This window comes from Nicotiana tabacum, chromosome 2 (assembly GCF_000715075.1).
Source record: "Nicotiana tabacum cultivar K326 chromosome 2, ASM71507v2, whole genome shotgun sequence".
Lineage (NCBI taxonomy): Eukaryota > Viridiplantae > Streptophyta > Magnoliopsida > Solanales > Solanaceae > Nicotiana > Nicotiana tabacum.
This window is the reverse complement of record NC_134081.1, coordinates 15,989,093-16,000,899: the sequence shown is the minus strand read 5'-3', so window position 1 is coordinate 16,000,899 and position 11,807 is coordinate 15,989,093. Positions and strand designations below refer to the sequence as shown.

Below are 11,807 nucleotides of genomic sequence, written 5' to 3'. Positions count from 1 at the left end.
TCCTTCGGGGTAGGGATAAGGTCTGCGTACACACTACTCTCCCCACACCCCATTAGTGAGATTTCACTGGGTGGTTGTTGCTGCATTGAAAGTTTCATGTTTTATAAGGAAAGAGAACACGAGTCTTGTTGGAGTGAGCTTTACAGCCCTGAAAAAGGATATGTGGATAAAAAGCAACAATTTCATCGAGAAACAACTTCAGAAACTTTAAAGAAAGCATAAACATGTACATTGTATGTATCATGCTGATCAAGAGAAACCACCATTTCTGGCATTAACTTAGTAAGATGGCTTTGATACGGTTAGAATTCTGTGTTCCATGTATCTAAGAGCAGAGGTCAGCGACAACCTTAGCAAATATTTGCTCAAATTGGAATGTCAAAAGGAAAATATATGAATACATTATTTAAGCCTACTAGAGAACTGCGTGAAGCTTGGAAGTGTCCACATTATTTGACTTGTAACTCATTAAAGAGATTATTTCAGAGATGGCCAAAATAGGAACCCATTGATTCCCGTAAACTGAGTGGATAAATTTAGCCACTGATTACTATCATAGCAAGCAACTGATACATTTTGATTCCTTAGTTTCTGGACCTCTACTTTGGATCATTTCTTAATCCCAGTATGTCCTTTTGGGATTTCTGCTATTCAAGACACGGCCAAGAGTAGCCAGTGCATCTTGGTATTTCCGGATTTTCAGGAAACCCTTAACCATGGTAACCTCACTGTCTGAGAAGTTTGCTTTCTTCATGATCATGCCAACAAGCTTAATTAGCGTATCTTCCATAGACAAAGAATACAGTCCTTCAGCAAGATTGTAGAATGAGGAGAATTCAGGAATGTGTCCTTTTTCCATCATCTCAATAGAAAAATCTACAGCTTCTTGAATGGGTCCCCCACCAGAAGAAATACCACGGAAAACAATCTTATAAGAAAAAGCATCAGGAGGATTAGCCGTTTCCTCCATTTCTCTGAAGAGTCTTACGGCTTCCTTGGTTCTCCGCCGTCTGAAGAGTGCCTGAATTACAGGATTATAGGCCTGTGGGGTCAAAACCATTCCTTTCATTTGAATACTTCTGAGGAGCCTGCTTGCAACCTCAACCCTACCTGCTTTACATAGTCCCTGGATTAGGGTCCCGTACGTAACAATGTCTGGTTCACACCCATTTGATGTCATGGTTTGCACAATGTCTGCTGCCTTTTTTATATCACCTGCTCTGCAGAAGTGAGAAAGAATGGAATTAAATGTGAATTTATCAGGCTTTAGTCCTTCCAGTATCATCTGGTCCATAAGCTGAGCAGCCTCCTCAACCCGCCTGGTCTTACAAAGACCATCAATGAGAGTGTTATAGGTGACCAAGTTTCTAGAAACCCCATGTAGTTCCATTTGGTCGAAGATCTCTTCTGCTTCTTCAATTTTCTTGTCTTTGCAGAAGCCATCTATCAAAGTATTGTATGTTATCACGCTTCTTGCACAGCCACTTGACTCCATATCTTTGAGTAGGTTCATAGCTTCACCTAATCTCCTTTTGGTACAGAGACAATCAATTAGGATATTGTAAGTGAACTCGTCTGGCTCGCACCCTTTGTTTTTCATTTCTTCAAACAGTTCCATTGCAACGTTGAACTTGCCGGTGAAGCAGAGACCTTGTATGAGAGAATTGAAAGTGCAAACATCAGGTAAGAATCCCTTGCTTGTAAGAACACGAGCAAACTCAGTAGCTTCTTGGACTTGGTTCTCCCTGCACAAAGCACTAATAATGGTGTTATAAGTGACTGTATTAGGCGAGCAGTCCCTTACAAGCATCTGATTGAGAAGCTCAATAGCCTCTTGGACTTCACCCACTTCACCAAGTCCAGAAATCAAAATATTATAAGTATATACATCAGGGTCAAACCCGTCTTGAAGCATTAAATCCAAAATATCCAAGGCTTGGACAGCATGCCCTGCTTTGCATAAACCGTTTATCAAAGTGTTAAAGGTAAATTGGTCCGGAGAAAAACCTCGACTACACATGTCTTGCACAAAATTAAGAGCTTCGTCAATCCTGCCTTCTTTACAGTACCCGTGAATCAAAAGGTTCACAGTAATATTACTTGCAGGACATTTAGCTGCCACCATTTGATCCCTAATTCTCAATGCACCATCTAAATTCCCTTCCTCAATATAACCTTGCATTATCGTCGTAAACGTCTTCTCATCCGGCACCAAACCATGGACAGGCATTTCCTCCATCATCAAAATAGCTGGCCTAATTTGATGTGTTTTACATAAAGCTTTAATCAATATATTAAAAGTCGATACATCCGCCTTTACCCCTTCATCCAACATTCTACTATGTACATTTTCGACAAGTTTTAACTTATTTCCATCAACAAGAACATTCAACAACAAATTGAAACTATAGGTTCCAGGCTTTATACCAAACTCTTTCCACATCATATCAAGAACCCCAATAGCTTCATCATACAAATCAAACTTTGCATAACTTTCAATAAAGATAAAGAAAGTACCTTCAACAAATTCAACCTGCAATTTCTTCATATCATCCAATACTCGCCTCATCGAATCGAAAGACCCCACATTTCCAAGCTTCCTAAGAATCTCCTCATATATAGACAAAGTTGGTCTAAAATGGGGTTGCTTAGAAGCCCATTCAAAGAGGTGAAAAGCTGAAGTTTCGTCATTTTCTTTACGAAGGGTGTCTAGAAGTTGTTTTGGAGTGAACTCAGGTAAGAGTTCTTTTGCTTTGGAAGGTAAAACAGCTGAAACAGAAGATGAATTGGAGGCAGAAACTGAAGGAACACGTTCTTGGGGGGTTGAAAATGGGAGAGAAATGGGTTTAGGAGAATGCAAAGAAGGAGGCAAAGTTAAGGGGTTTGGTAGATTTTGAGATTGAGGCCATGGGTGGCACTTGAGGAAGGAAGAGAAAGAGAAAGCCATTGAAACAATTTAACAAACAGGTAGAATGCGTGCTCCAAATCGAGAAAAAACCAGTGAAGATGGCACTTTGAATTTTGACAATGGCGATTTCAATTGGGCAGTAGAACGAATGGTGGGGTTTCAGAACCAACGGCGCTAAAGGGATAAAGTAACTACTCTTTCGTTTTAATGACTGTTTATCACAGTTGGTTTGAACGAGACTCGACTGATTTTAGAAAATGAATTTTATTCTCTTCTAAAAGATAATTGGGTATTCGGACAAATTCTATTTGCTCCATCCTCTCACTTGTTTAGTTCTTTTTCTGTTTCCTTCAGTTTAATTTACACTATCTATGTTGAATTCAAACTTTGAGATATTAATTACGTCAAAAATTAAGTTACGGTAAGAGAATTCTTATATTAATTTAAAATATTTACTGGCTTTGAAAATTGTGTTTGCTGGTAAATAAATATTCACTCCGTGCACTTTTAGTTGTGTGCTTTTGACTTTGCACTCCCTTTGAAAATAAATAAATAAAGTATGTATTTTATAATTTATTCATAATACAGTCAGACATCTCTATAACAACATTTCTATATAACAACACTTCTCTATAAAAGCCAAGCTTTTTCGGAATCAATTTTTATGTTATGTTATAATATATGTTCTCTATAACAGCACTTCGCTATAACATCCAAAAAGATTCGGAATAAACGAGGCTGTTATAGAGAGGTTTGACCGTAATGATAACATTTTCAAGAGTCTTGTGAATGAGTAGTTAATTATAAGGGTAAAACAAGAAAAAAAATTATCGTTCTCTTAGATTTAGTTTAGTGGACAAGTAAAAGTGAACATGTATTTTTAGTATAGAAGACAAGAAAAGGTAAACGGATGAATTAATTTTTGTTGGAGTAGCATTTTAATATTAAAATTATAATATTAAAATACATTATTTCTTGTCATGTTAGTGCTATAAATTAGCAAAGAAAGTGTCATTTTTCTTGGTGTGACTCACATAAACATTAATACCATGTTCTACCACCAATTACTCGCTAAAGCATAAATATTGTAATTATCAAGTATCAACCCATATTTTACTATATTATTACCTCATTCTTGTTATTTATTATATAGAAGAAATTCTAGACCTATAAATAGTGATGTTTCTTTCTTGTGTTGGGATATGGAAAAGTTCTATAGTGTGCATGAGAAGAGTGAGTTTGGTTTCTAGAAACAAAATGTGTACCGAAAAGCTTATGTATACAGACTCATTTGGGAAAAAAGAATTAGAAATGAAACGAAAGAAGGTCATGACAGAGCAAAAGAGAGGAGAGAAAAATGTGTTGTTCTAACAATAGATATTGAGGCTAGGAATTTTCGTAACAATGGCAATATTGTAGAAGTCACGGATAATATGGATACTTATATTATTCATTATTCAACCCATGTTTTATCCTTGTCCATTACTGCAGAAGAAATTAAATGAAGTAATCCAAATACAAAGTATGAAAATGTGTTCTAGTGTGGCTTATCATCCTCTAGGACCAGCTACTGATCATCGCCTTGGCAAGCTATGGCCTCATCAACTAGCTAATCAGACGCGAGCCCTCCTCGGGCGGATTCCTCCTTAGGTAGGTTCAAGTCAAACTTTTTTTTAGCTTGCGGGCTCAGGGACCGCAGTCAGCTGCTTCCCTTGTAGTTGTTAGCTCGTTCTTGACAGATCCGATCGTTCCGAGTAGTGTTTTAGTCATACGCCCGTCTCTTTTGGTCTTTGCTTGTGTGCTTTCGTTCCACTCCTTTCCAACTCATTTCTTCGATTCAACAATTTCAACACCGCGCCCCTTCTCCAGAGCGACAGATGGGTCTAGAGAACCGACCTATACCCATATTATCCATCATTCAACCCATATTTTATCCTTAACAAATATGAACGGATTGGTTAAATCCGTCTTGTCTAATCTATTTTTGACACGGCCATTTTCGACCCTATCCATTTCGCCCACTTGACACCACTAGCTGCTTGCAAGAATTGTGCAAGTCGGGGGCCATCTGTCCAATCTATGCAAGTTTTTTTTTATGCTTTGTAAATATGATTTGGCAAATAAATTTTTTTTACTTACCAAAAAAAACTTACTGCTGTTTTTGCATATTACATTTACTAGATTAAAAAAACAACTTGACAAAGTGTTTGCATAACATAACAAGACACTAGAATAGCCTGTTGAATAAAAGAGTGGTCAAGCACTCCCCTTATATCATTGTGCTGAGTAATAAGATCAATTATTTTAGGTAACACTGAAATTCTCACAGCTTATTCTTGACAGCTTCTCAACTTCAACTAAATTAAACTATACAACTGCCAATCAGAACAGCAATAAGCTTGCTTGTATCCATTCCAAAACAAGAATCATAGGGCAAAGTGTCAAATCAGATATTGAAAAGCAATCTAACTGTATCCTATCCCTCAGAAAATGGATACAATTAGCTTGTAAATCATGCTACCAGTGAAACACTCAGAAGAATAAATTCTGAAGTAACAAATTACATCATATACCAAACACCATAAAACTTGTTCATTAAATAGTACATATAACTGTAGCACTTGGCCAAGTATCTGTCACACTATAAATATTTCCAATAAGTAAAGATGATTGCATTAGGAGTTTTCTCACTTATAAGGTCCATCTGATACCTATCCATCGATATCTAGTTGGCGCGGCTCTTAATAACATCAAGTCCCATTTCAGTTGGATCAGTTGCTTGCAACTCAACCTGAATTCCGTCGAGCTCTCTCTTGAATCTGTCCTTTGAACTGGCATAGATCATCTTACTTCTCACCCTCGACGTGTCAGGGGACCTTGAATTGAAGAGAAATAAAACCACATTGAGACAAAAAGGCAATATAACAATTTAGTTTAAAATGCTTATGAATTATTTTTCTTGAGCCGAGGGTCTTTCGGAAAGAGCCTTGCTACCCCCACAAGGTAGGAGTAAGGTCTGCGTACACTTTACCCTCCCCAGACCCCACAATGTGGGATTACACTGGGTATGTTGTTGTTGTAGTAGTTTAAAATGCTTATGAACATCAAGATATACCATGCAATGAAAAAGATCCTGCTTTTCTGGCAATTCTCTGCAGTGACAAAGTCAAAATCGTAGACAGCATATCTACATTCATTATCAGGAAGACTTGCAGCGAAATCCTCGTAGCTTTCGGTTGGCTCACCAACCTTTTCAACCACAACCTGCTTTTGTTTCTCCTCTATCTTAAAAACAATAAAGCGGTGAGTCCTTTTGGCTTTCAGCTCCAAGAACCTTAACTTGCAGTCATCGTGCACAGCCATCCCAGACGCTGCATTAGCCTATACCATAATCAGAAATCCTCAGATTGTGTTAGAACTTGTACAATATTTAATCAATAACAAGATTTTGAGGCAAAACAGTTCAATACTTCTCATCTAATTCAATCAAAAGAGACCATGACAATAAATCACCATTGTTCTCTATTTTGATCAGTCAAGACACGCATAAGCTATAATGCTAAATGCTTACTAGGTTTCGTTTATGGAAATTAATGTCATTGCATCAGTCTGCTGCTGCCATGTGACCATGAGGACACGGGTTCGAACCGTGGAGATAGCTCTTGCAGAAATGCTGGGTAAGGTTGCATACAATAGACCCTTGTAATCCGGCCCTCCCCCAGACCCCGCGCATAGCTAAAGCTTAGTGCACCGGGCATCAGTTTGCTGCTGCCAATTATCATCAGCTAGATATAGTTTTTTCAAAAAGCAATGATATTTCATTGGTCCGATTGAGTTAACGAGAGTCCATTCTTATTCATATATTCCTCCAATACGCAGCAGCCAAGTTAAGAGAAAAAGAAAATCCAAATGCAAAAGATTCTAAACATGGATTAGATCAAAGAACAGAACTCCATAATCCGCGAAGATAAGAAAATCATCGAATTCTAACAAAGTCAGTACTCAGTAGATCAAGAAACTATCAAAACACATCAGATCCACGAGATAAAAACATATCAAACAATTTCTGAATTCTGAGCTGAACTCAAATAAAGTATAATCAGAATTTTCAATTACAACACTACCATCTCTAATAAAATACTCATCAAGCTGAAGTAATCAAAAAAAAATTCATAAAGATCACTTTTTTAGCCAACGCCCATATAGTTAATCTTATCAGATCAATCACAGATCAAAAACTAAATCCATTACACAATTTTTCTACTAAAACAAACATACACCAAGAAAAAACAAAACAAAACAAAAAACACAAAATTTCCATAAAGATCACTTTTTTTTATCTTAAACACATATAGATTATCTTATCAGATTAATCACAGATCAAAAACTAAACCCATTAACAAAATCTTTCTACTTAAACACACAAACACACACCAAGAAAACACAGGAACTCCATAAAGATCACTCTTTTAGACAACACCCAGTTAGTTTATATTATCAGATCAATCACAAATCAAAAACTAAACCCATTAACAAAAAAAATCGACTAAAACACACACACACACACACCAAAAAAAACAAAACAAGAAAAATGAGTGTGAAATTAAAATCTACAAGAAAAGCAAAAAGGGGATGAAATTTGACTCACCATTTTGATTGTATTGGAAGTTGAAAATTGGGAGAAATTGGAAGAGATTGAAGGGCTAAAGCTCAAGGCTCAAGAACGCGGTGTTCTGTGAATGTAAAGCTAAAGGAGCGCCTCTTCTTCTTAATAAGGTGGCTTCAAAGGAAAGGGAATTATTATTGTGTGGTTGTTGTACACTCTCATTATTGTGTGAGTGCATGGGAATAAAATTTTAATGACTTGACGCCGCGTATTCTTAAGTATATTAGCCGTCGGCTTAAGCTTAGCTGAAGGAACTAACGACGCCGTTTTGGTGGGATTCTGTGCTATTAAAAAAATACTCAACTATATTGGTCAATTTTGGGAGGGGTTAAAAAAAACCTATATTGTTCAATTTTGTCTATTGACTTGAATTGTTTTGTGTTCCTATAGGAAGGTAAAATAGGATAGTCTAGTATATAAAGTATTCCACCATTCACGTAAGGTTTGGAGAAAAGTCACACTTTAGGAAGTATAGTGTAGATAGTGCATTCTAATGTAAATATTAGTGGCTGCTTTCACGACTTGAACTTGCAATCTATAGGTCACACGAAAACTAACAACAACAACAACAACAACAAATCCAGTGCAATCCCACACATGGAGTATGGGGGTAATGTGCACGCAGACCTTACACTTATCGTATGAAGGAAGAGAGGTTGTTTTATAGACCATCGGCTCAAGAACAGTGAAAATGACACAATAAACAAACAGTGACAATGACAAGGAAATAAGATAAATGAAAACTAACAAAAAAAAAAAAAAAGGAAACGCTCGATTACCTACTAGCCTTTTACCTTAATGCTTGACTTTCACATCCTCCTATCAAAAGTCATATTCTCAGTAAGTTCTAGCTCTGCCATATTCTGCCTAATCATATCTTCCCAAAACTTTTTAGACTACCTCTACCTATATTACCCACCAAGGTAAATACACGGTTTCTTTTAAAGTGATCTCCTCTACCTAATTTGTCAAGATTGAAAATTTGATAAAGTATAATAACCTATAATTAGATTAAAATGATACTTTTATACAAATCATTGTAAAATCTTTGATACATTTGTTTTTTATTTTATTCATTTGTATTGAGTATTTATATTATTGTAGGGCACGGCTTCGCTTGAAAAGCATAGCAAAGCTAAAGATTAATTAGATGATTATTTTTGTTTTCTTTATAGTTGTTTCTCTTCTTCTTCTTTTTTGGGAAAATGTCAATTGAGTTACAGATTGGAAAGTAATGCCACAACAAAATGGGGTCCATGTAGAATCTTTCTTGCCTTTCTCTGCGTTAATCCCACGCTACCTGATTTGAACTTTTTATTTTTTATTTTAATTTTTGCTCATTTATTTATTGTGTCCACAATATTACATTATAAGTATGCACGAAAATATTATATAGCAGCAGTGCACCTCAAGAAAAGTGAGTGAAACAGTCGCAGTGCACCTCAAGTAAAGGTCACTGATTCACTTTATTGGGCATCTTATACTAATATTTTCCTTTTTATTACATATAAATGGAATTCCAAATGGAAGCTAGCGAAAATAAAATCTTCAAAAAGTTAGTACATTCCCTAGCACTACTAGTTATTTTTTTGGGTCAAAGGAGACAAAAGAAAGTGAAAGTCTTTTTTTCTTTTACAATTATTTGATATTTCAAATTTATATATTTAGCTAATTTAAATTCGCGCATGTAGATTCGGTCAATAAAAAAATCATATCAGTGAATTTTGGATTATATACAATCTCATGGAACAATGCAACCAATCAATCGAGAGTCTTTTATATATTTAAAAACTTTCTCATTATTTTCGAACACACAAGAAAAGATAGAGCCTCTGGGAGATACTTTTCGTTCTAGTTTACTCGACTTTGGATTTTAGCACCCAAAAAGTCTGTATATACAAACAATCTAGGCATGTATACAGAGTTTTTCTGGTATTGATAAGTGTCAAGTAGCTGCCATGGAAGCTTCACTGTTAAGAAATGTGAGAGAGATGAACCGAGAAGATGAAACCCATTTCTTCTTCATTCATTGAGAAAGAACAATGTACAATAGTATGTATATATACTCAGTTAATAATCAACTTACAATGTATGTAACTATCTAACTAACTAACTATCTAATTGCATAATTACCCATCACTATCAACCTAACTAACTAGCAGCTAAGGTCCAGCTGGACTACCATTAAGTAACACTTTTAACACTTTCCCTTAAGTTGTGTAATGTGAACAAATTGAACATTCCCAGCTTGGACAATAAGAACTCAAGTTGTGTTCTTCCTAGACCTTTGGTCAGTATATCAACCAATTGCATTGCTGAAGAAACATGTTCAGTGTGTATAAGACCTTCGCAAATCTTTTCTCTAATAAAGTGGCAATCGATCTCTATATGTTTAGTTCTTTTGTGGTCGATAGGATTTGCAGCAATCTGAAGTGTTGTTTTGCTATTGCAATATAGCTTCACAGGTAGCTCTATCTTCAATTCCGCAAAAAGACCAACTAGCCAGGCAACTTCTGCAATTGCATTTGCCATGTTTTTATACTCAGCTTCAGCTGAACTTCTCGACACTATGCTCTGCTTCTTTAACTTCCAAGAGATCAAGGACTCTCCAATCTTCACCACAAAACTACTTTCTAATATTCTAGCTACAGGACATGTGGCCCAGTCTGTATCACATTGTACTGTCAATTATTTTGATGCCTTAGAGGGAAACAATATTCCCCTACCTGGTGCATTCTTCAGGTACATTACTTCTCTCAATGCCTCTTCCATATGTGATATTTTTGTCTTATGCATGAACTGGCTCAGAGTTTGTACTTTGTAACTAATATCTGGCCTAGACATGGTAAGGTAGAGTATCTTCTCTACCAGGTTTTGATAGCTTGTAGGGTCAGGCAAGAGCTTATCAATGTTGCCTCCACTGAGACACCCTTGATCAAACTCTACACTAGTGAGTCTCTGATTGATCTCTAAAGGAGTGTTGGCATGCTTTGATCCACCAAGCCCCAAATCTTCAATAGTATCCAATGTGAATTTCTTTTGACAGATCAAGATCCCCTGCTGACTTCTACCAATTTCAAGATCAAGGAAGTATCTCATCTCCCCCACGTCCTTGATCTTGAAATATTGTTGTAGCATAGTTCTATCCTCTTGATTTAGAGGAAAAGAAGAACCTGTGATCAAAAGGTCATCAACATAGACCAAGATGATCACTAAATCAGTTCCAGACTTCCTAGTGAAAAGAGAATAGTCATGGTGGCTTTGGACAAAGCCAGAGGAGACAAGAGCCTCACTGAGCTTCAGATTCCATTGCTTATAGGCCTGCTTCAGGCCATATAGGGACTCTATAGTTTGCACACCTGTGGATGCTCCCCCTGGCCTAGAAGTTCAGGAGGTAGAAACATATAGACATCCTTCTTAATATCACCTGGCAAAGAGGCATTGAAAATATCCATTTGATATAGTTTCCACCCTTGCATAGCTGTCAGTGCTAAGACAGTCCTCGCAGTTACCATTTTCACTACTGGGAAAAAGTCTTCTGATAGTCAAGGCCCTACTGTTGTGTGTAACCATTGGCCACTAATTGAGCCTTGTATCTCTCCACCTCTCCCTTAGCATTATACTTCACTTTGAAGACCCATTTGCACCCAATGTCCTTCTTGTTGGAAGGTAGATCCACCAACTGCCAGGTTTGATTTTCGTTGAGTGCTTCCAGTTCTTGTTGCATAGCTTCAAGCCATTTGAGATCCTGAACTGCCTCTTCATAAGACTCAGGTTCTTTCACATCTGACAAATTACAAAATACCTTAAAATCAGACTCTAAAAGATAATTATAGGACGTATATAAATGATATGGGATATATAGAAACAGTTGCATTAGTATGATGGTGAGGTGCCTTGTGAACAAAGTCATTCAACCATCCAGGAGTCTTGGTAGTTCTAGTTGACTTCCTAGTAATGATTATACTTTTGTGGCATGATCAGGGACCCCATGGTGCATAGGTTGAGTGATGTTGAACTCTGCAGGAATGGGGTGTGCTGGTGCCTCAACAACATGTGTGACAGGTGTTGCATGTGCTGTATCAGGTGAGCTTTCCACTGGATCAATCTGTCCTGCATCAAGTGAGCTAGAAGTAGCAGGAATTGGTGTCATAGGATCAGTAGTCACTTGTGTAGGACTGTTTGCATCAGCATGGTCCATAGCCTCATCATTTGTATCCTCCAGGATAAATG

The 11,807-nt window shown here is 36.9% G+C and overlaps 2 protein-coding genes across 3 annotated transcripts; both read right to left on the bottom strand.

Moving 5' to 3' along the window:
• Positions 1–265: 265 nt before the first annotated feature.
• On the bottom strand, positions 266–3,240 carry LOC107783828 (uncharacterized). The gene has a single exon (XM_016604851.2). The coding sequence runs from the start codon at positions 2,945–2,947 to the stop codon at positions 617–619; it is 2,331 nt and encodes a 776-aa protein (XP_016460337.1). The 5' UTR covers positions 2,948–3,240; the 3' UTR covers positions 266–616.
• Positions 3,241–5,339: 2,099 nt separating this feature from the next.
• On the bottom strand, positions 5,340–7,752 carry LOC107783829 (actin-depolymerizing factor 1). Of its 2 annotated transcripts, none has more exons than XM_016604852.2 (3): positions 7,557–7,752; positions 6,024–6,289; positions 5,340–5,784 (listed from the first exon to the last, which is right to left on the bottom strand). In XM_016604852.2, exons 1-3 carry the CDS (start codon positions 7,557–7,559, stop codon positions 5,634–5,636), a joined length of 420 nt encoding a protein of 139 aa, XP_016460338.1. In that variant the 5' UTR covers positions 7,560–7,752; the 3' UTR covers positions 5,340–5,633. The 2 variants fall into 2 exon arrangements, with proteins under 2 accessions (XP_016460338.1, XP_016460339.1); XM_016604853.2 differs by having other exon boundaries at positions 6,480–7,645.
• Between the last annotated feature and the right edge of the window lie 4,055 nt (positions 7,753–11,807).

Coding starts and splice junctions, on each gene's coding strand:
- LOC107783828 (XM_016604851.2), bottom strand. CDS start 2,947: ATGGCTTTCTCTTTCTCTTCCTTCCTCAAGTGCCACCCATGGCCTCAA.
- LOC107783829 (XM_016604852.2), bottom strand. Junction 5,785..6,023: donor AGGATCTTTTTCATTGCATG/GTATATCTTGAT, acceptor CTTCAATTCAAG/GTCCCCTGACACGTCGAGGG.